A 27,908-nucleotide genomic window follows, 5' to 3' on the forward strand; every position below is an offset into this window, starting at 1 on the left:
TGACACTGATGGCATCAAACAGATCTTCACTCACACAAGTAAACTGGCCTGGAGCTCGGGGTCAACTTGAATGACATTTCTGCTTGGCAGGAAATATAACATTGTTTGGTTTCCTGAAAGTCTGCTGATGACTGTCTCTCGAGCTGTGAACATGCTGGATGAGATGGGAGGAAGTGGCTGGCTTAGCTGAAAATACATGTCGTTCCAGTGATTGGTGAAATCTAAGTGGAAGTTGGCTGACGATGAGCAGCTTTCATGTTTGGCGCTGTGAAACCCTATTATATAACTTAGTCGCAAATTTTCGGCTTTAGTTCGTTTACTTAAAAGACCGGACGTTTGTGTGTGTGTGTGTGTGTGTGTGTGTGTGTGTGTGTGTGTGTGGGGGGGGGGGGGTAATCTTGTGTATCTTTTTGTGGCTCAAATTATGTGCCTTTCTTAAAGTGTCTTTTTTTCTTAATAATAAACCACTTCTGCATGTTGTGCTCAAACCCACAGAGGAAGTATTTGGACAGAGTGTCTTTCTCTGCTGTCAACTTTTGGCTGATATAAGAACAGTTTTGTTATTAAACAAGGAGCAAGAGTTTTATGGAGAGTGTGGAAAACATATTTATGGGAGGCAGATGTTGATGGGAGCATACCAAAATACTTTTTTGCTGGACTATTTTACAGAGATTTGTATTCATTTGTGGCGTAGAACTAATATGTATCCTCATTACATGACTGTCCTTGTTTGTTTTTGTTTTTCTTTCTTTTTTAAAATTTAGTTTTATTTGTATTGCACCAAATCACAACATGTGTCAACACTGGGGACTTCAATAGCTTACACCTGCATTTTAACAAGAAAAAGTCTGACAGGCTCAGAGTAGGTGGCCATCTACCTCATGTGACTGGGGGTAGCAGGAGACTGAAGACTGAAGACAGAAGCGATGAGTACGGACAAACAATGTAACAGATACTCCTGGTTGGTGGGGTGATATTAGAAAAACGCAGCTTCAAAGCTGAAGACACCTTCAGAAAGGTACAGGAGAGAGAAGACACAAACTTGATGGCATGCAGAGTGAGTTAAAGATGGATAGTAGAGAAGTGCTCAGTGCACCAGGTCCCACAGCAGCCTCGGCCCCAGAAAGAAAAGTTTCAAACCTAATTTTATACCACTGGAAAAGCTGTTTATTTCCCCTGAAATGGAGCCACATTTATGAGGAAAATGCATTTGTGGGTTGAGCAGCAGAGATCAGTATGTGGGCTGCACCCATGGAACAACTTGCCAAATCTCGCCAAACAGCCGTGAGATGCCATCGTATTCAACTAGTGATCATCCAATCCAATAAACACCAAACAAGAGTCAACAGCAGAATAAGTTGTTTGGTATTGGCAGAGAAGATTTGACAATTTTTTCATGAGTATAACCCACATACTCAACTCTGCTGCTCAACCCACAAATGTATTTTCCTTATAGGACTGCGGTGGGAGCTGGGGTTTAAGGCGTGACTGTGTGGCACTGGTAAAATTAGGAGTAGTTTCATCTATCCAGCAAACAGGTTTTTTTTTTGTTTTCTAGTTTGTGTGTGTGTGTGTGGGGGGGGGGGGGGAGGGGTAGAGAAACACTGTCAAATGAGTCCTAGCTACATTTTGTAGGGCTGATTAATAAGTTTGAGCATAAAGTAAATTGCAGAGAAGCATGTACTGCAATTCTGCCTTCTACACCTTTGTTTACTGTTGACTGCTCTGGAGGATATAATAACTCAAATAAAGCATTTGAACAGTTCTCATTCTATCCTTTACTAATATATGAAAATGAAAAAGAAAAAAATGGAACGACTAATGAGCCCAGATCCCTGGTTTCATCTATGAAGGCTAAACAGGCTCATCAGTAATGGATTAGAACGGTCTCAATTTTTCTGCGGCTGTGAGAACCACTCCTTTTAATCACTTGCTCTCAGTGGGAAATATTGTGGCCTGATGTGACTGCTAATGTCCCTGTTTAAAACAATGTGATGAGATGCAGCAATACGCACTAATATAAATGACAACACCGCAATTTCATAAAGAAGGCACCAGTAATCTGTATGCAGCATGGACAGCCCAATTTCATGACTGGCAAACACTACAAAGGGTCCCCTGACAATTAACTTTAGCTGGATAGTTCAAATGTGTTAAGCACATTATTGGGGAATGATAATGACCTGTTGTGTACCCAAGGGAGAATTGGCTGAAACAAGAATATACATTTGAATACATTTGGTATTAAATTCAAATAAAAAGAAAAAAAAAAACAGTCAGAGCTTCAACATTTGCATTATTGTTTTTAATGATACTTTAATGATTAACAGACATCCACTCAAAGAAATAAAAATACTGCTTTTGCTATGGTTTAGACCAGTGAAAGTCAACTGGCGGCCCGCGGGCCACATCCGGCCCTCTAAATATTACTGACATCAAGACTAGCCCGTTATAACCCATTAAATACTCATCTCTGACTAATCTGAATTATGTAGTCTGAATTATCAAAAGCCTCAAAATGCCTCTTTCTGCTACCCACAAATGCCTCTATGTCCCTAGAACCAATCAGAATGCAATATCGGATCATGTGATGTGACGGTGGCACAAGCTGGCCCGCACCCTAGCATCCACTTTTCTGTTATTATTAAAATAAATGTGCTGGCATTTTGTGCCATTGCGGTTGTACTGGGTGAAATGCAGAAATCTTTTAATCACAGTCTGATATTTGGGCCGTTTGCCTTCATTCACACTGGACAGAGGACGGACTGAAGATTTAGCTGGCTTTACCACAAAAGAAAATATTATTTGTTAAAAAGTAGGTAAACCTGTACAGCACCAGTCAAAAGTCTGAACAGCGCATCATTAAAAATAACACAAATTTGAAAGGAAAATTAATATATCAAATTATATTACTTAGGATACAATATTAATTTTATTTTCACTTATGGGATCATCTGGCCCTCACACTGTCTGCCGAGAAAAATTCCGGCCCTTGGACAAATGTAGTTGATGACCGCTGGTTTAGACTGTCACCAAGGTCGGAGGTTGAAGGTGGGGTGAAGCAGTGAACAGTAACATTATTACAGAGCGAGGCAGCGAGTTCCACCTAACATGTTAATATTTTTATTTTGTTTTTTTGTTTTACGTAAGTTCATTGTTTCAGTTCTTTTTAATTTGCTATTATCAGTCAATAGCAGACATTGCCATGAGACGTTTTTATTTTCTTTTATTGAAGCAATGGTAAAGTCTTTAAACTTTCACAAGAGGGAAGTTTGTCTGCAACAAAGACACGGCTGATATGCAGAACTTTAATGAAATCCCCTTTCAGACTGATGCAATAAGTGCTCTTTCTGCACTGCAGCTGAGTAATAGGAGTCAGCAATCCCACAGTGAATCTGGGAAAACTCTGATTTTTCTCCTGAAGGGAAAAATAAATAAATAATAAGAGAGCATCAGACTGTGGTGCTCCACCATCATGTAGAAACTGACAAGTGCCTCTTCTTTTTCCATCATGATTTATGTTTTCATGTGCAGCTTCATTTTCTGACCTCCATTGATCATCAGGTCACTGTAATGGTTTGCTGTTCTTTCGTGGCTGTTTACTGAGAACTATTTCTTTTCTGTGTCTCCAAGGTTTTTACAGAGCACACAAAAAAAGATGAATGTCATATGGTTTATTTCCTTTTGATTACCAATGTTCACCTTGAGGCATTCAGAGACTGATTGTTGAGACAAAAGAAATGAAATACTTTCCTATTTCCTCTCCCTCTGGCATTGATAAACCTGTTACTCAGGCAAAGGCTTATGCTGCTTTAGAGCAATCAGTTTTTAAAAACTGTGCTTAAGGAGACAGAATAAACATTATTAATGCAAGTGCAAGTCCACAATGGATTAATGAAGGAAAAAGCACTTTCAAAGTTGTTGTGTAATTATCTCTTGAGGTTTCTCTATTTATTCATTTTATTTATAATTTCTACAAACCTTTCTGTCTGGAAATAAAAAGCATTCTAGCATCTATATCCAAGGATCTTTCAGGATTTAACTATATTTATAATGCTGTATTTAATAATGCTGAGTATTTCTCAGCATTATTAAAAAGTGGTTAGTTCTTTTGCTTCTTTTATCAATCATCATACCACTTTCTTCCTTTCTTTCTTAGTCCAAGTGGATATAAGTCCGATGTCTTTCACATATTATAAGCCCTTTATGTAATTTGAAAATACAACTCACGTATGAGAGATTTTAAAGAGAGAAGAAAAATCTGAATGCAGGAAATACAGCCAATACCCTGTTAGAAACAAGTTTATTTGAGCCTGCTGAAAAAAAAAATATAAGAATTACTTTGCAGACCAAAGTAGCTAAAGAGCTTATACCTTACAAATGAGGCAGCGGTGCAAACTAATTCATCTTCTGCGGCAAAAAAACAAAAAGAAAACTGTAGCCTGGATCACCAAAAGAATCATCATACAGCGGACTAAATCAGTGTTTCGATACTTAACATCAAAGCAAACCCAAAGCTGCAACAGACACGTTTTGGTCCTCCAGTGAATCTAAACAGTTTTAGGACAAAGTCTCTGATTTCTGGTAATTCAAGACCATCTTTGTATCCTAACCACCTACTAGCTCAAAGATGGAATATGGCACTGCAAGCAAGAGACCACGTAATATACAGTAGTCATTGTATTTGCTAACACAAAAGCCTGAAAACTATCCAAATGGTAATACAAAATGTACATGAAGTATTTAGATAGTTTTTGCATCTTAAGATATTGCTGGAATTCAGCTGCCTTACATTATTAATAATTAATTATTGACTGTCATAGGTCAAAATGGTTGAACTGTCTGACATGCTTCAGATTTAGTAGTTCAAGAAGGTCATAGATGCACCTGCGTTTCAGTCATAAGAGTGTCCTTCTAGGTAATTTAGAAAATTCCATTATATGTGCATACAAACCTGCAGGTTATGGCGAGTTACTGTTAGAGACAGCATGTCCTAGTCTGCTGTAGATTAGGGCAGCCTGACTATAGCGCTAGGACATACGGAATATAAAAGGTCATTTTGTTGGGATGAATGTGACAGATGGGGCCAAAACACTATAAGCCAAAGGGTATTTCCAAATGGAATAAAGCAATCCATGGATTCAACGAACCACAAAAAAAATCCATCAGTTTCTGCGGATTTTAATCTAAAATGTCAGGATGTCAATCAATACCACTGAAACTGATCCTCAGCATCTCATAGAGTTATCTCAAGGTCTTTGGTTGAGGATCTGACAAATCGAATGTGATTTCAGACACAAAATAGACACAGTTGTTATATGGTTTTATTCAGGTGAAATACTATTCCACAGACATAGAACATCAGGTGGAGTCAATGAACAGATATCACATGTTCAATAAACATTTTTGCAAGATCCAAAGACAAGTATAAAGTACAGTGCAATGCAGAACATTCAGTAGACTACCAACATGTTTGTACAGTTTTTTTTTTTTTTTCATCTGTAAAAAGAAAATAAATATTGGTTTGAACATTTTGCTCTGGTAATAAATGATAAGTCCATGTCTGATGGATTTCTGTGTATGTGCACAATGCCAAAATGTCTCAAAGAATAAGGCAGCAAATCAAATTCTCATGACTTTATTCCCCATGAAAATGTTCCCTTACTCGTGATATAGAAAATGCATCATTTGCCAGTCAGTTAATATTCTATTCCATCACATTCTAGTCAAAAAAATAGATGCATCTATGGTAATGTGATTCTTTATGCCTAAATTATTTCTGGAAATGGATGAACAATCATGGCGGTGAGCTGTAGTTGTGCGTTGCAGCACATATTAAAGTGCAAGATGGAAACAAAGGTTTTTGTAAAAATTGGATTTTTATCATTTTTGCCTGTATTCCCTTAAGAGTCGACACTTTTGACAAATTGCTGAGCTGCATCTGATAGTCCTTACCCTGCCTGGCTCTGAGCGATACTGGTTTTGGCTCTTTTTAGATCCAAGTTTGAGGAACAGCCAATCTCCTTGTTAAGTCTGATGTAATAGCCATCACTGGGTCCAAATACTCCCTCAGATCCCAAATGCAAGCAAACAGTGAGGCACCATTTCAGTGGTTAGTGTAGCTGTTTTCCTGTGTGGTGTAATCGAGGGTAGAGCACAGGCTCCCATGAAAAAGAGGATTTATGAGGTTTGGAGGAGTTAGAAGTCAGCAGTAAGCTAGCTAGCCAGTTCAGTATTTCTAAAATAAAGTATTTCAAAAAATATACATGAGCTCTGCTATAACTTTGGGTATTAGCAAAGATTTACAAAAGTACCAGCCAGGGCTTGGGTGGTGGTTGATGTTTAGCTCTTGGAGATATAATTTACTGCAGGTAACTGCAAATCATTTTGCTAATTATTGGTGAAGCAATTCATCTGCAAGTGCCCAGCTGGCTTAGAAAACACCATCCATAACACAAGATTAGTAATGGTTTCCAAGTTGTTGTGATAATGTTGGGTAGTTTGAATTATTTGCTACAATAATTCATGCAGACATTGTCAGTATTAGATCTTTAAAGCACTGAAATAGTGGTATAGTGTACAGTGAGTTCATAAAAGTTTAGCTTAAATCTGTGCTAAAAATGAAGTTTGCTAATAAAAGGCTGGCAGTGGCAGGATGATGATTTTTTTTTTTTTAACTCTGGACTCAGATTTACTAAACGAGGGACACAGCATTGCAGCACTCAACAGACTCAGACAATACAGTAAAGGCTCGGGCAACAAACAGTATCATCAAAAGGTTGATGCATCACGACTTAACAAAGTATATTCATAAGATCTGAATTGTTTAAGTCTTTAATGTCTTTTTTCAGGGTACAGTGAAGGGTTTTTTTTTTTCCTCTTTGGCTGGTTTTAAATAAAGAGTGTACAAGAGACTGCAGTATTTATGATTTCTGTTCAATAATTCAAATTTTTATGTGATCAGATTTTGGAAATTGTGCCCTTATGTGGCCCAATTCTCCAGTCACAGATTCCTCCTTAGCTTTGGTAATGTTGGCTTATATGTACAATACACATTAATAAGAACAGACCTCACCTAATTGCATGCACAACAATCTAACCTACACCCAGTCAGCTTTGTGTGGTGTTTCACATATTAATATTTTATTGCGATCCATTGCCATTTGTCTCCTCAAACTTTAACTCAAGGAGCAGCTTCAGACATACAGTCGTCTCTTCTTTGTGCCCTTTCCCCTTGAACATCATCAAACAGCACTGCTCTGTTGGTAACAGAGCAGTGCTGTGGAAAACTATTCCAAGGATTCATGTCTGTACTGAGTTTTGTGTAATGTCTATTTTACATACAGTTATTGCTCTTTGGCAACAGGTCCCGACATAAAAACATTTAAAAAGAACAGAATGCATTGCTTCACATTTCTCCCTTCAACCAACCAGGTGCATATTCTTCAGATATTTGATTCATTTTGCAGTCATTTACTGTCCTGTGAGTGAGTAATGATTTCAGGCCTGAATGTCCGTAGCTTAGCAATCCCAAAAACTTTAAGAGCGTATACCACCGCAGCCCTTCTTTTTCATGCAGTTGTATGCTTTACATTTGTTGTGAATGCTGATACCCTGCACCACACACAGTTGCTCACAGTTGTCATTAAGTAATTGAAAACAGGTCTAGCACACAGTCATAACAATTATACATTAAGAAGAACTTTTACAAATGTGTCAAGACGACTGTTAAATCCATGCATGTCATGCATAGATGATGCTCATTGTCTCAGGCCTGCAAAGCAGACAGAGTCGAGTGTTTACTGTACGGCCAGCTATTTTCAGCAGTTACCTGTCCATTCAGACCTCGCCAGCTTCCTCCTGAGAACTGTTAACCTGCTTCACCCCCCCCCCCCCCCCCCCCGCTATAACCAAAGCCCTACAGCCTGTGAATGAATGACAGCATCCATGCAATCACAGCCACCTTCCTGCAAACCACCCATATTATCGCTGTTTCTTACCAAAGTATTGTCATTCCCAAGTGGTTTTGAACAATGTTGCACCCCACACAATTTCTCCAGCGCACTGTGTACTCCAGACCTTGCACACAATGACACTTTGCAGCCTCACTAATACATTTCTTCTAATGTCCCCACAATATTACAAAGATTCTTTCTACGTAATAATAAACCGCATAGTACACTGAACAAATACAAAACTGGACAGTCACTAAACTCTCTATAGCTGCCACCATACTGAATGCAACACTGCTCAAATGCACACAGCTAATGAATACTAAATGTTGTGTTATGAAGAGTGATATGTATAGTCAGCTGTCCACTTTGAGGGAACGCCGCTGTCTCTTGGTATGTAAGGTCCAGGTGTCCTTGAAACCGGAAGTTGTCAACACGTATTTGTCATCAAGACAAATTCCTGCGCACATAGCATCCTTGGAGACTCCAGTTTCTGTGTTCTACAGTTATGTTTTATTTTACAGCCATGGGATCGTCTGTGTTTGTTTTTGAGCTTTATCTTCTCAGTCATTTATGGTCGCCTGTAGGTGCTGGTCAAGACAAAAAAAAAAAAAAAAAACCTCAGCTCCTATTTCATGCCACTTCGCAGCACCTGATTAGCTGCAATGAGCATGACGCTGATGATGAAAGCAATGGCAAAGGCGCATATGAGGCTTTTGCGTACACAAGTTTGCTTGACTTGCTGCGTCGGGCTGGAGCCTGGGAAAGAAGGAAGTGGGAGAGACACAAAGAAAAGCAAAATGAGCCGAAGGTATTACTTCATGCTTGAAAGACATCCGATTGTTTTTTCCAAATGAAAAAGCTCATCACAAAAGCATACAACTACCTGAGCACAAATAAAAGGGAGTGTACACAGCCACACCTGTATGCTACTTAATTGCAGCTAGATTTAAAAGTTGACTGATGTTTTGAGATATTTTTTGGACCTTTTTGCCTTTATTAGAAAGTGTACAGAGAAAAGAGAGATGGGAGAAGACACGCAGCAAAGGGCCACGGGTCAGACACGAGCCCGGGTCACCTGCACCACCCGCTGAGCCACCCCAGCAAATGTGACTTTTGAGGAATCTAATAATAAAGACGCATCATTTCTTCCTTCACTGTTTTATATTTTTTGTTGTTTTTACAAAAATCGGCCTTATTTTGTTTCACTTACGTTTGCCTGCATCTGTGACAATGTCTTTCAAATGAGCTTCAGAGAATGGGGATCTCTATACAGGATCGTGGGTGGACTGAGCTTTAGTGCTAGTATAATGCTTTTTTTCGTTTTTAACACACTAAGTGGGGTGAAAGGTAGCAAGCAGGAACAATACCACATTTTCTCACATTACAGAACAGCAGCATAAAAGAGCACATTTTGATCCACTGAGTTTGCTGATGGGAGAAACTAATATCGCTGCGATTCTGCTGGATTTTGAGAGATTAAGACAATCTGATTTTGTTTTTAAATTCTGATTATAAGCAATTTTCATGTATGAGAGCTGTAATCTGGATGAAACAATGATGTATTACTAGCAGTTTTGTCATGTTCAGCCATGTAAACAGACCCAAAATGCAGGACACTGGAAGGCAGAAGCTTAAAACGAGCCTTTTAATGTTGATTAGTCCAAAAAATTCAGGAACAACTAGAAAACAAAACCAGGGAATCCAAAAGGCAGAAATCACGAGAAATACAAACGTGCAGGGAACTCAGAGCAAGGAGATACGCAGCTATGAGAACAGCACAACAATGAACAACAGGAGACTGAGACAATATATAGAATAGAATAGAATAGAATAGAATGCCTTTTATTGTCATTATACAGGATGTACAATGAGATTGGAGGGCCACTCCTGTTCAGTGCCATGTAACAGAAAATCAAACTCTCTAAAATGAAAATAAAAATATTATAAAAATATTATAATCTAGTATAATCAATATGATCAAGAGATATACAGAAAATAATGTGTAAAATATACAAAAAATAGAATGTATAAAAATATATACATACATACCTACATTGGTGCATCTGTACATTGTAAGAAAGTAAATGCGTGTATACATATAATAATGAAGATGATGAATATTGCACTTGGTGAATGAATATTGCACTAGTGAATGAATACTGGATATTAAACAATATAGGAATGTTAGAAATTGTTCAGTATGAATGATATAATATTGCACAGAGATGTGGGTGTTGCACAGTTACAGTGGGTGAGTGTGAGAGTTCAGGGTGGTGATTGCTCTGGCGACGAAACTGTTCCTGAGTCTGTTTGTTCTGGCTTTGATGCACCTGTAGCGCCTGCCAGAGGGCAGCAGGTCAAACAGGTCAAAGCCAGGGTGTGAGCTGTCCTTGATGATGTTCCTGGCTCTGCTGATGCAGCGGGAGGTGTAGATGTCCATCAGGGAGGGGAGAGGGCAGCCAACGATTCTTTGTGCTGTCTTGACTACCCTCTGAAGCCTGACCCTGTCTGCCTCAGTGCAGCTGCCGTACCATACTGTGATACAGTAGGTCAGCAGGCTCTCAATGGATGAGCGGTAGAAGGTCAGCAGCAGGTTTGAGTCCAAGTTGTTCTTCCTGAGGACCCTCAGGAAGTGAAGTCGCTGCTGAGCCTTCTTGATAACAGCTGTGATGTTATCTGACCAAGAGAGATCAGCAGAGATGAGGACACCAAGAAACCTGAAGGTGTGGATCCTCTCCACACGCTCGCTGTTGATGTAGAGGGGAGCTGGGTCAGTCCTGTGCTTCCTGAAGTCGATGATGATCTCTTTGGTTTTCATGGTGTTCAGTACCAGGTTGTTCTCAGAACACCAGGCTGTCAACTTCAGGACCTCCTCTCTGTAAGCTGCCTCATCTCCCTTTGAGATGAGTCCGACCACTGTGGTGTCGTCAGCAAATTTGACGATGAGGTTGTTATTGTGGGCCGGACTGCAGTCATGGGTGTAGAGGCAGTACAGGAGGGGGCTCAGCACACAGCCCTGTGGGGAGCCAGTGCTCAGTGTGCGGGTGGAGGAGAGATGGGGGCCAAGTCTCACAGTCTGGGGCCGGTTGGTTAAGAAGTCCTTGATCCAGGAACATGTGAGAGGGGGGAGGCCACAAAGAGCATGCGAGCGTAGCTCTGCTGCTGCTCCAAGTGGCTCAACACAGAGTGGAGAGCTACAGCGATGGCGTCCTCTGTGGATCTGTTTGCACAATATGCAAACTGATGGGTGTCAAAAGTGGGGGGCAGATGGTCTTTGATGTGCTGGAGAACCAGCCTCTCAAAGCACTTCATGATTACCGGTGTGAGGGCCACAGGGCGGTAATCATTTAGGCTGGTGACAGATGACCTTTTGGGCACGGGGATGATTGTGGCTGTTTTTAGGCAGGGGGGGATGACTGCTTGGGCCAGGGAGAGGTTGAAAATCCTGGTGAGAATCAGGGTGAGCTGGTGGGCACACGCTCTGATCACCTTGCCAGGTACTCCGTCTGGTCCGGCAGCCTTCCTGGGGTTCACTGCCAGGAGCACGTGCCGTACCTCATGCTCCTGGACAGTGAGTGGGGTGCAGCCTGGTGGGGGGGGCAGGACTGGAGCAGATGGGTGGTCCTGAGGCATCTCAAAGCGAGCAAAGAAACAGTTAAGTTCCTCTGCTAGTGACACACTCAGGTCTCCTGCAGTCACATCACAGCCTCTGAAGTTTGTGATGTTCTGAATGCCCTGCCACACCTCCCGTGTCTTATTGCTGGACAGATGGGACTCTATTCTCCTCCTGTAGTCCGTCTTGGCTTTTTTAATTCCTCTTTTCAACTCAGCTCGAGCAGCACTGTACAGAGCTCTGTCGCCTGACCTGAAGGCAGCATCACGGGTTTTGAGGAGTGAACGGACCTGGCTGTTCATCCAGGGTTTCTGGTTAGGGAAAACCCGGATGTTTTTGCTGACAGTCACATTTCCGATACAGAACTTAATGTAGTCCAGTACCGTCCCTGTGAATGTTTCTAGGTCCTTGTGTTCGAATAAGTCCCAGTCTGTGTATGCAAAGCAGTCCTCATTATCTTGTGTGTATATATACACACAATATATACACACAAGATAATGAGGGGAGAGATAACAGGTGGAAGGGGTGGGGGTTAAACTCAACACAAAATAAAACAGGAAGTGTGGGAATAGGATTAACGTGACTGGAGGAACAGACAGGAGAACACAGAAAGACAAACAAAGATGAGACAGGAGCAGGAACAGAATGGAAACACAAAGGGAACTAACTAAAGTGCAACCTGAGAGGAACAAAACCAGGAACAGAAGACTCATACAACAAGAATAAACCATGAAGAACCAATGCAAAGCAGAAGATAAACACAATGGAATAACAACAACTCAGTGGATAGAAAACTAAATAATGATGAGCCAAGATACACAAAAACAGAATCCAGAAATAACCTAAAAAGTAGGACTGTTGGAGCGAACTAAAAGGAACCTTCATAAAAACCAGAAGGAAAAATGAACTTACAAAAACCCCAAACCAGAGATCTAAGACCCAGAGGCCATGACAGGTTTTAGCAGATGACATCACATTACCTCAATATTTAGGCATATTTATTATTGAATCCTTAGACATTTTAGATTTTTCTCACTGAAATACAAAACAGAAATAGTGACCCCCATATAAGGCAGTTTGCAGGCTTGGATCCACAGGTGGGGCAGGTGGAGGTTTAAATCTAAAGGTGAGACTGCGTTTGATATCAGGGCTTTGGAGACACCTGCTTGAGGAGGTAAGGCCCGCAGAATCGTGACTTCCTTAAAATTCCTTCTTAAAAAAATCCCTTTTCATCATCTTTCTATGGTCCTTGTTATTGTTGCTTCTCTTATTCATACGGACATTTTACCTTTGACTACAATTGCATCTTTTTTGTTTGGCATTGCTGCGCAGCTTCCTGTTTGAATCTCTCGTCTCACTTTCCTGCTTGTTGGTTACAGCACTTTGTAAACACTGTTTTAAAAGATGTTATAATAATGATAATAACATTACATTTATTTATAGATTTGACGGTGCTGAAACATCTCAAATACCATATTTTTCAGTATGAATAAATAAGTTATTCTCATGATGGTGCATTTATTTTACCTCATCAAGGGAAATCTCAAACTTTAGACAAATACATGGACATAGGAAAGGACAGCAGAGCTTCCAAATATAATGCCATTTTGCAAATGATAATCATTTATGAAATTAAAAGCAAATACCATTTGCAATCATTAACAACCATTTGTGTGGAGTAAGTGTTTGTAATTATCAGGACCTGAGCAGCCCAGGAAGCCTTAGGCCTGTTTTAGAAAAGCATTTTGCAATGACATTATCATTAGTATAAATAATGCATTATACAGAGACAGCATAGTGCCGTGTGAATGACATATCTTTTAAACACACCGTGAGGACCTTTATCATGTTTTATGCAATTTGAGACATCTCAATAACCTGTAAGAAATGCTAAATTTTCACAGTGCAGTTAAAAATTAAAAGACTGGACTATGGAGACATGGAGTTATTCACGCTCTTACTTTTTTTTGTTTTGTCCAATGTTGATCTAAAAAAAACTCCAGATGAAATACCATTCACTTCAACTGCAAAGTATAAATACACAGCAGTATGTTGAAATATAGGAGGTATATCCTTACTGTCTATATCCACCTGGCAGTCCTCGGGGTTCTCTATGTGATTTTCCTCGGTCATAATGATGTTTTCGATGTCTTTCATGGAAAGATGATCACAGAAGGTGTCATACAGAAGCCTCTTCAGCTCCTCCACTGTCAACTTCTGCATGTCACACTGGAGACAGACACACCTAACGTTAACATGGACACGGGCCGGCAGCCACGGTAAAAACATGCAAATGCAAAGACAGAAATTTACAAACATACACAAAATATAAAGAGAAGATAAATGTATGAATAGTAGTGCTGCTCGGTGATTTAAAGAAAGCCTTAAAATGTTTTCTGCAGTGAAGGCTTTACCAGAAGATTGAAAAATATGATGCTATTAATGGGCATGTTAGATTTCTAAATTAGCTGGCATTTAGATCAAAGTAAAAGTTCTGTGGGAGATTCCCCCGCTGAATCTGTTACTGAACAAATCCTATTTCTATTAAAATGTGGGATTTGAGTGTAAGCTCCTCATTTTTAGCCAAACCTGCAGTCTTTAAAATCTAAAACTTACAAACTCTGAGCTAAAGTGGCAACATCTGAAATCTAAAACTTTAACAATTTGTCTCTTTATCTTAATCTTGTAGTCCAGTAGAAGACTGGAAAAGTGTTGCCTGGTCTGATGAATTTAGATGTTTGCTGGGGCAGAAACAACATGAAAGCACGGATCCATCCTGTCTTGTATCAACAGTTCAGGCTACTGCTGGTGGTGTGATGGTGTGGAGCATATGTTCTTGGTACACTCTTAGTACCAACTGAGCATTGGTTAAACTCCACAGCCAACCTGAGTATTGCTGCTGACCGTGCCCATCCCTCTGAGCCACAGTGTACCCATCCTCTGATGGCTGCTTCCAGCAGGATGATGTGCCATATCACAAAACCTCAAATCGTCTCAAACTGGTTTCTTAAACATCACAATGAGTTCACTGTGCTCAAATAGACTCCACAAGTCACCAGATCTCAATCAAGATGAGCACCTTTGAGATGTGATTGAATGGGAGATTCACTGGGCACCATTAATGTTGATGATGGTGGGGAGTCTGCATGACTAAGACCAGAACTCAAAACAAGATATGTGCAAAAATGTTGATCCAAGATCTGTGCCTCATATATGTTACTCATTTTCAGCTCAGCCTGACCGCAACCCTCTGTTGTGACTGAACGCACTGTGTAATCAATCCAGCAGCACATGCTTGATACTAGTATTCAGTTATATAATGTTTTATGATGCTATGCAGCAGTCCCTTGGGCTTCTTGACTCCCTCAGCAGGTGTGATTTTTCTTTTGTGCACTGAGCATACCCAAGATTCACATTCAGCCCCTCTCTCTCACACTCAGTTTGGAGCCTCATTTTTTTGGCAGGCACTTCGATGCTATTATCACACAGCTACAACAAAGACATCCCTGACATGAGCTCCATCCCCACTAATTTCCATCACACTGTCAAAGTGAACAGCTGATTATCTAATGAGCTGTCTGTAAATAAATTAAGATCTATTTTACATAAAAATTGACTCGTCTAAGTAATAAGACTGTGGCCACATACAAAGAGGCAAAGATCCGAGATTCCATTAACAAATCACTGGATGTGCCAATTTAAACCGCTTTTTCCTTTAAAGAATCTAAATGTTTAAAAGCTTTGATCTTTGCTACACTGCTGACAGCCCCATCTTCTTTCTAATAAACAGGAAATAATGTTTGTATAATGAGCACCTTCCAAAAAACTGAGTCAAAGTCAGTGCCGTTGAATTTGTCTGGTAACCCAGCTGCTGTCAGCTTTGGACCCAGAAGAGTGACAAACTCCTCAAAGTCCACCTGGCCATCACCTGCAGAAAAGAGGAACAGTTGGTGTTCATTATAGTGTTTTTTTTCTGCACTATAGTCCAGTTTTGTGGGCAAAAACAGAACAAAGCATCTGCACTTTTGTGATTCAACACAGTAAAATCCAATCTGTGTGTTGGCCTCACCATCCATGTCCAGTCTCTGGATGATGACTTCCAACTCCACCTCATTTGGCATGTAGCCCAGGGAACGCATGGCCATGCCCAGCTCCTGCTTCGAGATGAACCCGTTCCCATCGCGATCAAACACTTTGAAGGCCTCGCGGATCTCTGCAGAAGGCACACACACACACACACACACACACACACACACACACGCACACACACATACACACACACACGCACACAAGCTGAAGTCGTACGGATATGAAAGTGGGAAATGTTCCACGCACCAAAGACACATTTGTTATGCTGCTTCGCTGCTTGAGTCATAGTTATATGGGGGTTGGCAGCTCAGGAGAACACAAGTAAATTGCCAAAAAAAAAAAAGGCCAAAATAAAATAAATACCTTAAACACAAAAGGCTGAGATCAGGACAAATTGTAAGGGCAGCACTCTCTGCCTTGCATTTTAATGGAGATGATTTAAACCTATTAAATGTAAGAAGATTTAACGCAAAAAGTACCTAAAACAGTTTGTATTTTTGCCACACAGAGAGGGAAAAGTGAGACATTCTGGTGAATATTTTCTCTTTATTCTTTAACAAATGACAATAAGGTTAAAATGAGATTTGAAACAGAAGAACTGCCAGTGGCCCGGAAACTCAAAAGAACTGTCAATCCTCTCTGCATGAGGAACGGCATCATCGTGAAGGGATTGTTACAGTAAAAGTGATTTTAAACTAGCTCCATGGCACAAATACATACTTATCATTTTGTTAGACTTAATTATTGTGTGGTCCAAAGAGAATCAGATGTTTGTCTCAAAGCATTTGGTGGTCCAAATCTAAGGCAGTTGTCTTGTAGTGCTGTATGTGCTGGATGTGTGCCTTGTTTGTTTTTGAGTCTGTCTTGCCACTTGCGGTCCAATGTAACTATCTTAGCAAATGATCACTGTTTAAATCCAAATTTTGGCAACATCTGTTGCCAGTTGAAGAGAAACTACAGATTCAAGTCACATCAAGATCACTTTGTCCTTACTTGATCCAAATGTCTTAGCTAAAATAAAGATGACGCCATAACCTTCCTCCTCCACAAGACCCTTTCACACATAGACACTGGTAAGGGGAACTATGTGAGAGTGCTGTTTGTAGATTACAGCTCAGCATTCAACACCATAGTTCCCTCCAGGCTGGTCTCTAAGCTGCTGGACCTGGGCCTGGGCCCATCCCTGTGCAGGTGGGTTCACAGCTTCCTGACCAGCAGACCACAGGTGGTACGAGTGGGTCACCTCACCTCATCCTCCCTCACCCTCAACACTGGATCCCCCCAAGGCTGTGTGCTCAGCCCTCTGCTGTACTCACTGTACACCAGTGACGTGCGGTGAGGGTCGTGACTGGTGAGGCACTGACGTCATCACATCAGATTTACAAACATATAGCTTATTCACCATTTGATTGGCAACAGTTGTTTTGTTTAACATTAACATAGTCTGAAGCAAACCTTTTAGCTCCGGTGTTGGTCTTCCTTTAATTATTATCTTCTGCTTCGATTGAAAGTCCAGTTTAGAAAATTCTTTCAGTTGAGTTATGTAATCTTCCATGTTGAACATAAGGCCAAGCAACAGGAAAAACTAACTGGCCTTGCTAACTGTTTATGGTAGCTTGCCACCGAGGAGTCGTAGAGTCCCTGGGATCACCAGCGCCCCCTACCATGAGGCACGAGAACTGCGTGCCTCACCTAGTGTCTCTTCGCAGCAGTTTCATGATCGCTCAACACAAGAATGCATTACACACATACAGTTGTTAATGAAAAAACAAAAAAAAAAACTGTGCATTATATACACCAGCTAAAATATAGAAATTTAGTTCATATAGTAAAAGTGTTAGAACATTTTAATAGCCACATGCAAAGGGAAAGTAATCCGGTCTCACTGCATAGCATGCCAGCACAGTTAGTAGTCATTGGCAATGACTATACTGAGCCGCACCACGGATTGCGCAATCCGTGGTGCGGCTCGCCGGGCTGGTGCCTCACCGTTCGTCTCTTAGTATTTGACCGGCAAATGCGAAAATTCAACGATTTTGAAAAAAACTAATCTAAAAATGGTGTAGTTAAATGGAAAAGAACTTTAAAATACAAATCACTGAATGAATATAACCATTTAATTTATTTTTTAATTTTATATTTCCACGATGACAGGTGAGGCCGTGCCTCACCTGCCTCCCCTGACTGCACGTCACTGCTGTACACCCATGACTGCGAGGCCACGTCAGAGTCCAACGTCATCATCAAGTTTGCTGACGACACTGCTGTTGTGGGACTAATCTCTCACAATGAGGAGACAGCCTACAGGAGAGAGGTCTCCCGCCTGGAGAACTGGTGCCAGGAGAACCACCTCCTGCTCAACGTCAGCAAAACGAAGGAACTGATCGTGGACTTCAGCAGGAAGCAGCAGAGGGACTACCATCCACTTGTCATCAGTGGTGCTGAGGTGGAAAGAGTGGACACTTTCAAATACCTGGGAGTGACCATCTCACAGGACCTGTCCTGGACTCATCACATAAACATCACTGTGAAGAAGGCCAGACAGCGTCTCTACCTCCTCAGGCGGCTGAGAGACTTCAAGCTCCCACTCAAGGTGCTCAGGAACTTTTACACCTGCACCATCGAGAGCATCATGCGTGGGAGCATCACCACCTGGATGGGAAACTGCACCAAGCAGGACTTCATGGCCCTAAAAAGGGTGGTTCGTTCAGCTGAACGGACCATCAGAACCACCCTCCCCAACCTGCAGGACATTTACACCAAGCAGTGCAGGCTGAGGGCCATGAAGATCCTAAAACAGCCAAGCCACCCCGGACACTCTCTCTTCTCCCTGCTCCCATCAGGCCGGCGTTACCGCTGCCTGAGGACTAAGACTGAAAGGTTGAAGAAGAGTTTTTACCCACAAGCCATCCGTCTGCTCAACTCTGAGCCCTAACTGGACCATTATTGCACAATGTAAATATTATAATTTATAAAAGTGTGTATAGCGTATAGTATATAGAGTATAGTGTATAGTGTGAATTACTTTTTTTTTTTTTTTTATTCTTCTTCTTATTTATATGTGTGTGTATATATGGTTGCAGGTACAAAATACATTTCACTGTGCATTGTACTGTGTATAACTGTGCATGTGACAAATAAAACACTATCTTAATCTTAATCTTAATTATAGACTGATTTCTAACCTTCCTTTTATTAAAAAAAAAAAAATCTTGAAAGAGCAGTTGTCAAACATTTTACTGACCCCATGGTTTATTTGAAGAGTTTCAGTCAGGATTTAGAGTGTAACATAGCACAGAAACAGCACTAGTGAAGGTTATGAAAAGGTAATGATCTTCTTATGGTCTCTGACAGTGGACTCTTCTCTGTCCTTGTCCTATTAGACTTCAGTGCAGTAATCAAAATCATTGACCACAATGACTACAGAATTTAGAGCACACTGTTGGTATTAAAGGAACTTCGCTGCAGTGGTTTGAATTATAGCTGTCTGATTAATTCTATTTGTGCATGTAAATGGGGAGTTGTCCCCACACACAAACATTAGTCATGGAGTTGCACAGGGTTCTGTGCTGGGGCCAGTACTTTTTAATATTAGGAGAAAACACTGCATACATTTTTGTTGGTATGCAGATTACACCCACCTTTATTTATCCATGTAGCCAGATGGTACAACTAGTTAAACTACAGGAATCTCTTAAAGACATGAAAGTCTGGATGACCTCTAATTTCCCACTTCTAAATTCAGACGAAACTGAGGTTATTGTCCTTGATCCTTCAGACCTTAGAAAGATGGTGTCTAACCAGATACTTACTCTGGATGGCATTACTTTTGCCTCAAGTAACACTGTGAGGAATCTTGGAGTCATTTTTGACCAGGATATTTTCATCAGTGAGCACATTAAACAAATGTGTAAGACTGCCTTAATTTATATGCCCAGTACCTCTAAGATTAGAAACATCCTGTCTCAGAGTGATGCTGAATAACTAGTACAAGCATTAGTATATGATTACTTCTAGGCTGGACTATTGTAATTCAGGCTGTCCTAAACGCTCCCTGAAAAGCCTTCAGCTGATCCAAAATGCTGCAGCTAGAGTACTGACAGGGACTAGAAAGAGAGCAGATTTCTCCCAGATTGGCTTCTTTTCATTGGCTCCCTGTTAAATCTAGAATAGAATTTAAAATCCTTCTCCTCACATACAAGGTCTTGAATAATCAGGCACCATCTTATCTCAAAGACCTCATAGTCCCATATCACCCCAACAGAGCACTTCGCTCTCAGACTGCTGGCTTACTTGTGGTTCCTCGGATACTTAAGAGTAGAATGGGAGGCAGAGCCTTCAGCTTTCAGGCCCCTCTTCTGTGGAACCAGCTCCCAGCTTGGATTCAGGAGACAGACACCCTCTCTATTTTTAAGATTAGGCTTAAAACTTTCCTTTATGATCAAGGTTATAGTTAGGGCTGGATCAGGTGACCCTGAACCCTCCCTTAGTTATGCTGCTATAGGCCTAGGCTGCTGGGGGGTTCCCATGATTCACTGAGCATTTCTTCTTCACTCATGTCTTTTCACTCCCTGTGTGTTTATACATCATTATTGCATTTAAATATTATTAAATATTTAACTCTGGCTGTCTGACCTATCTCTCTCTACTATCTTCTTTTTCCCCTCAGCCCCAAGCCGGCCATAGTGGATGGTTGCCCCTCCCTGAGCCTGGTTTTTCTTTCCCACTGTTGCCAAGTGCTTGCTCATTGGTTGTTGTCTGATTGTTGGGGTTGTCTCTATATTATTATAGGATCTTCACTTACAATATCAAGTACCTTGACTGTTTTTTGTGAATTGGTGCTATATAAATGAAACTGAATTGAATTGATAACAGCCAGGTTTCATTTCAGGCTGGAGCCATGGAGTTTGAATAGCATGGACTTTCAGGAGGCAGAAATGGTCTAACAAATAGATGCTATCAAGATGCATCATGGGAGTAACCACTGCTTAAAATACTTTTATCTTCCTTCTCCTTCTTTTTGTGCTTAGAGCTTAGATTCTCCAGGATGTCTAGTCAATTTTTCAGTAATACTAAGAATACTCAGTTGTCACTATAGCTCAGAGTTTGTAAGTCCAAAATTTTCATTGGTTTATTTTCTTATTTTCTCTTCCATAGTGTGTCTTTTGTCCTGTCTCTCTCCCCTCACCCCCAACCGGTCGCAGCAGATGACTGCCCCTCCCTGAGTCTGGTCCTCCCAGAGGTTTCTTCCTGTTAAAAGAGAGTTTGTCCTTTCCACTTTCACCAAGTGCTGCTCATAGGGGGCTGTTTTGATATATATATATATTATATATATTATATATATATATATATATATATATATATATATATATTTTTTTTTTTTTTTTTTTTTTTTTTTTTTATGTTATATAAAAAAATTGAACTGAACGATCACAGTGAAAAATAATCCTTAATCATATACTAATCTTTGGTACAGACAGTTTGTTCATTGTCTGAAACAAGCTGTTACAGCTCGCCTCCCTTTAAGGCTACAACCCCAGTTATCTTCTCACTGGGTGGCCTTCACAAACAGAAGGTTTGAACAGCATGTTGGCTGTCACAACCAAAGCCTGATATGACCAGAGTAGTCGGTCCAAAACTCGTGTTCTTGCCTCGCAGGGATTATGTGTACACAAGAGGACCTCATTATATAATATTTTAGCCATTTTTAATATGAGCATCCACCACTTCAGGAAGTGTATAAATATACAGTATATATGGCCAGTGATTTGGAAAGAGCTAATAAGATCACTTTAAGAATATCCAGAAGGCGTATCGTGATAGCTGTAGTTTCAGAAAGCTATGCTCTTTCCCATTTTTTTAATTGTTTTTTTATGATTTTGGTGTATTTTTGATGAAATTGGAAATCCTGCTTGTTGCTGATTAATGAAAGTGTCCAAGTCTGTTAGATCCTTCACTGTGAGGCTGTTCTGTTCTGGGTTTTTAGAGCAGCAGATTAAATGTTGGTGGGGGCTGATGAGCGCTTTAGTTTTTATCAATTTCTTTTGATGCCTTTAAAATGTTAACATATTAAATTGTATCTCCGCTGACCAGTTCATGAAAGAGTCACGCTACTGTTCGTATTCCCTCAATGGTTTTATGCAGCACTTTTCATATAAATTGACTTATGCTAAGAAAAAAAAATGTTGGTTTAAGAGTGGTTAAAATAAGTGCAACTGAAGCAAAGATGCTCTACAGTAAGTGCTGTTTCCCATGCTGTTTCCCAATGCCCTTTTTTATTAAAGCACTTACTTTAAGCAGAACAAACTAGAAAACTCACCAAACTCAGCAACAAAACAAAATGAAAAGACATTAAGTACTGCAACTACTCTGTCAGCAGAAAGCTTCTTCTAAACTTTTAAACTTCGAGTTCAATCACTATGGGAAATCTTTAAGCAGTTAATTCCTCCTCTTAGCCACACTGCTTATTTCCTTTCCTTCTCTACTTGTTTATCTTTCATGAGGGACTGAATCCCTTAATTTATGCAACAACATCCGTAACCGAGTCACCTACAATTTGAAGCATGTCACACCCTTGTCTTACATGCCTGATTAGCACACAAGAGCAGAGCTGGAGATGAATGTTAAAACAGAGATAATGCACAGTCGAATCGACAGTATTTGTAATGTGTTTGTTGAGATGAAATGTAAGACTGATGTAAATCTCATGTCGTCTTTGTAATAAGATTCAGGAACATTTGGTACTTGCCACACATCTGAAGACGTTTTAGGTCAGAGGGAAGAAATATAATTTAAGTTTGTAAATGAGAAAAATGCTGAGTGGGTTTTAGAATGAATAATGGAAACAAAATAAGTGAATGCTGGTACTAAATAATGCATAACTTGTCTCTATTATATGACTCAGTGCCATTAAAAGCTTTCTAGGTAAGCAAAATAAAATTACAACATTTATTTAAAAGACTGATTTCAGTTTGCAGCCAATAGCTGCTGTTAAATTATTGAAGGGTAGTACAAAACAAACAGGTACATCATTTGAAGCAGGAAGGCTCTGTTCGGTTTGGGTAAAGTCGACGGTGTGATGGCAGGACAAATATAAACCATAAAATATCGGTGATGGCAGAAAAGACGTTACTCTGTGTACTCTGTGTACAGTGTGGTAGTAGAACTCCAGGAAATAGTCTGCTGTAATCAAGTACATGCACAAGATAGAATAGAAAGCACAACCAAGGGGACAGGGCTACTTGAAACTCATGTATTTCAATGGTGAACATCTGGAAATGCAATTTATAAAACCAAGCCTGGTGACAGCTGTTTTCACATTGCTTTCCACTGCCAAACATCTAACTGAAGATATATTCTGAATCACTGAGAGCCCCCAGCTGTGTTTTTCCTTCACTGGGTATGATCTTATTGTTTATAGAAAAATAATAGCTCTGTATCCACCTGAGGACCCTGCTCCATCTGTTTACTTTAGGAAGAGGGGCTTTCCAGCAGACAGTGTCTGCAGAAACATGTTGCTGCCTCACAGGAGGCAAACACGTCCTTAAATGAAGTGCCAAAACAGTTTTTGCAAATAAACTCTGTCCTGAAAGCCTTTTTATTGATCAAAGGCTAGAGGACCAGTGTTATTATTAGTAGCTGTAGTGTAGTATTATATTTCATCTTTAAAAATAAATGCGCATGTGTAGTGAAATTCAGCCATAATCTCTTGGAGGACGATTTTATGTGGCGGCAAAAACCACTTTCAGGATACTGAAATTGTAGTGCTGTATAGGCCTGAAATATAATGAATGGATTATGAAGTCCTTTGAGATACACAAGCGTGAAGCTGAAAATGTTTGAGTTAGTACAAATATTTTATCAAAACCACTTGGCTCCACATGAAACTAGGACAGAGTAGTACTTGAATGAAGTAACAAATCTCTGAAGTAAAGCAGACCATGTGTTATCTCCATAGACTGGCTAGGCTGACTAATCATCCTCTAAAATAATTAATTTTTCTTTTCTTGACCACATTCCATCCAGATAGATAAATCCTGAAAGAGACAGCATATATCTTAATTTTCCCCAGAAGAGTCAACTACATCCTCTCATTTTCACTTTATTCTTTGGCCCAAAACTGGTTTGACTCACATGTATTATGTAGCAACTCTATTGTCAGAATAAAAAAGAAAAAGCAGGTCATCTCTGCAAGTCTCTGTATGCACAGATTAATTGGATTACACTAATTAAAGAGGCAAACAGTCAGTGTGGCGTCCTTAAAGTGCTCAGGTAAAAACCCCATTTTTAAATGTGAAAGTGGCGTTTTCTCTTCGTGTAATTGATTTCTCAACTAATCATGCCTGCTGGCTTTAAAGCTGCATTTATTCATTTCTGAGCAGCACAACAAGCCTTAAATACAACATTGACATTAATAATTACTGTATGTCACTGATCCATCTGACAGAGAATAACATCAGCGTTCATTTGAAATTGGGTTTATAATAATATTCACTCTTATTTAAATTCTGGCCCTCTCGTGCTTATTCCGAGTCATCAGTTAATGCTTTGTTTTTTTCCCCAAAGCCACTGGCATTGCTCATTTATGCAGAGGGTGCCCTTTGACATCTGGGAACTGACACACTGGATAATGGCATTAGTGAAATAAGCCATTGGTCATATGAGGGTGCATATTTTAATCTAAATGATATTTCCCTAAACGTAACCATGTAGTTTTTATTGCCTAAATCTAACAATCACACCAGCAGGTTGAAAAAAGCCAAAACGGAAAGCTTAAAGATTCCTGAAGGTTTGACGTCGTCCCTTCTGAGCTGGACTTTGTATTTCTCTTAAATGGCACCTTTGTCTCAGTGGCACGAGTCAGGGCACCCCCACACCAGAGGGCATTTTTAATGAGGAGAGACGGGAGGGATCATGAACACAGCAGAGTCAGGAATGGTCTACAGGCTCGATCTACTTGCACCTTGTCATTTTTTCACTCTGTTCCTTTGTTTTACTTGGTAATAATAAAACTGATAAGAAAGCAGTTTTCTGAAATCAGCATATGCCTAATAATTCTAAGGATTTCCAAATGAATTTAAGCAAAATATGTTTTTAATGTCTTGTTAATGTCAAATTTGAACTTTTTCAAAATGGAGCAAAAGAAGTACGAGTGATAAGACGCCGTATAAAATCTAAATAAGACAGAATGCAGATCTCACAAACCCATATTTTACTCACAGTAGCACATCAAATGTTTGAACTAAGAAAATTTACAATGTAGGAAATATTAGCGACACATCTCAAAAACGTTGGGATGGGACAATTAAAGACTGGTAAGTGGTTGTAAAAGAAACAGCTGGAGGAACATTTTGCAACTAATTAGATTAACTGGGAACAGGTCGGTAACGTGATTGGGTATAAAAAGAGTGTCTTAGAGAGGCGGAGCTTCTCAGACGATGGGCAGATGTTCATCTATCTGTAAAAGAAGTAGATTCTGAGAATCTGGAGAACTCTCTGTGTGCACGGCAAAGAGGCCGAATATCAGCATTGGATGCCCACGATCTTCAGGCAGGCATCATCGCATAGGCTCAGGAACACTTCCAGAAATGACTGTCTGTGAACACAGCTCACCACGCTCTATGATGCAAAGAGGAAGCTGCAATCCAGGAGCACTGCTGTCTCCTCTGAACCAAAGCTCATTTAAAATGGGCCGAGGCAAAGTGGAAAACAGTTCTGTGGTCAGACGAATCAAAACGTAAAATTATTTTTGGAAAATATGGACATTGCATCTTCTCAACTAAAGAGGAGGACCATCTGGCATCGATTAATACATTTAAAAGAGGACGGCTTTGTGATATCAGAGTGTTGAACTGGCTTGCCTGCAGTCCAGACCTTTCACCAGCTGAAAACATTTGACACATCATGAAATGAAAAACACCACAAAGAAGGCCCAGGACTGTTGAGCAGCTAGAATCCCACATCAGACAAGAACGGGAGGACATTCCTCTGCCAGAAGTCCAACAGCTGGTCTCCTCAGTTCAGACATTTATAGACTGTTGTTAAAAGAAGAGGGGGTGCTACACTGGGGTAAACATGGCCCTGTCTCAAGAGACATGTTGATGCCATCAAAGTCAAAATTAGATAATATTTTTCTTAAGATAATAAAATGTTTACAGAGCATCCCAACATTTTCTGACCTGGGGTTTTAGCTTTTCCCCTCATTTTTTATTTTTTGCTTCTAGCCTTCAGCTTTAATTGTACATTTTACTTTATTGCCTTATTAATATACATTATTTAATAGAATTAAAAAAAACTGCATCTTCACCTATGTTTCTGGGGCCATAGCTTCACCAGAAAGCTATGAATATTTTTCTTGACAGCATGTGGTATTTGCTTTGATGCAGAGAGGTGCTTGTTGGCCTTTAACGATGCGGTGCCCCACGGTCCCCTGCGGTGTGATCTTACATAGGATGAAAACCCAAAGTTACGCTCAGCAGCTGCAACGGCCGAGCATCGAAAGCAGAACACCCACAAGAGAAAGGTGCAGTGCGCTCGCCTTTGCACTTCTCTCCTGCTGTACACTGCTGTTTATCAATGAACTGAGCCGGATCCTTGCAGCAGTCTGTACACAGCTCTGGACAAAGTAAGGAATCACTTGGAAATGGAAATGATTCATGCATAGAAATGGAAAAATGTGTGTTGGGTGGGACTCATGATTTCAACTTTCTCTGCAGTGTTTTTCCTCCAAATTAGGGTAAAACTTCACATTACACCTCAGTAACAACATGGCAACAGTGGGAGTTTTTGTTTGACAGTTAAAAGTTAATTAAAAGATATTAATATCTAATTTATTTTAGTACTATTGGTATTAACAGTGGATATAGCCGGGTAACATTTGACTGAAATTCATGTAATATCAGGAAAATGGGCCAAAAGTAAAGGGTGCCTTCCCCTTTTTGTTTTTCACTTATTATTCTGTCACATGCATTATATTTGAATACTAAACAAATATACCAAAACATTAAAATATTAAAGCGCTCATAAAATACATTAATGATTAAAATGAATGAAAATATTCACTTGCATGTCTGAGTCATGTCTCGAGCAGGGCTTTACCCCTTTTCAGGATAAATTTAGCGTCACTTAAAACTTTTGCCAATTACACGTGGTGTTTTCTGAGCAGAGCAGACTAATGCAGAGCTTTTGTAACGTGAACGTAATCCAGGGCTTGTTTTTCAGAGCCAGGGATTTTCTTTGCCTCATTCAGACCTGCATCTGCTCAGGGCTGCTTTGGATCGGTAATTGAAGCACACCCACTCTTTATGTAAGACCTTATCAGTGTGAGAAAAACACTCTGCTCTGTGTGTGCAACTATTTTTAAACACTCATAGCAACCTTAATCCATCTTTAGCTGGATATGGGCTGACTTGGACATCCAAAAGATTTTAAATATTACCATAACAGGTTTCTAATAAGGCTCTTGGGGATTTAAAAGAAGTATATGGCAAAGTCTCAGTTGTCTGTGTGTTAAGGGAAAAGCCTGTCTTTGGCTTTGGGTTGAAACTCCACACTTCATTATAAAATTTAAAGTGCATTAACCTCAGCAGTGCAGCACTGACATGACCCCAGGGAGAAACCGGACAGTGAAAAAAAATCCGAAGGGTCGAGGAGCTTTTTCCACTATAAGAAAACATTTTAAATCCCACTTGACCTTGAATGACTGCAGTCAGTGACAGGCAGTGATATCTCAGGCTGATGTTCAGGTTTTCTTTTCAGATCATTGATCTCGCTCCATCTTTTCCTCTCACTCGCAGCTTGTGCACAGCTGAAAGTTTATAGTATCACAGATGATGCCGAGCTGAGATGGGCTCGATATCCACAAGACAAAAACCCCTCCGAAGTACCTCAAGCACAGGTCAGACAGGAAAAATCAAAAGCCTCCGCTACAAAATGCAGCTTATCCAACATCCCCTCATCGGTTCCACCAGGCTGACAGTACACGCTCTCTCAGGGATGCTGTTTTTCTACCACTATTATTGTGTGATGAAGACTTGGTGTAGTGTTCATCAAAGGAAAGGAAATATTACCCGAGAGAAAAAGCTCTTCACCTCCCAGAACTCATCACAGTTAATTTCACCGGTAATAAAGTCTGCAGGATTCACTCCTTCATTGCAATCAATCAAAGTGGGAATAAATGACTTAACTTGAAGCCACCAGGCAGCCATAATCAAAGCATTTCATGATATTCCCCGTTAATCTGCACCACGAGT

General features: G+C 40.2%; 1 protein-coding gene across 1 annotated transcript in view; it reads right to left on the minus strand.

Annotated features, from left to right (window-relative positions):
• Positions 1-8,580: 8,580 nt before the first annotated feature.
• The window catches only part of cabp7a (calcium binding protein 7a), a 28,495-nt gene continuing 9,167 nt past the window's right edge, over positions 8,581-27,908 (minus strand). The window contains exons 2-5 of the mRNA XM_030738018.1: positions 15,638-15,781; positions 15,384-15,496; positions 13,647-13,797; positions 8,581-8,711 (exon numbers count right to left, since the gene is read on the minus strand). Of these exons, the coding sequence (XP_030593878.1) occupies positions 8,581-8,711; positions 13,647-13,797; positions 15,384-15,496; positions 15,638-15,781 (539 nt within the window). The remainder of the gene's footprint in view (positions 8,712-13,646; positions 13,798-15,383; positions 15,497-15,637; positions 15,782-27,908) is intronic.

This window comes from Archocentrus centrarchus, chromosome 9, assembly GCF_007364275.1.
Source record: "Archocentrus centrarchus isolate MPI-CPG fArcCen1 chromosome 9, fArcCen1, whole genome shotgun sequence".
NCBI lineage: Eukaryota > Metazoa > Chordata > Actinopteri > Cichliformes > Cichlidae > Archocentrus > Archocentrus centrarchus.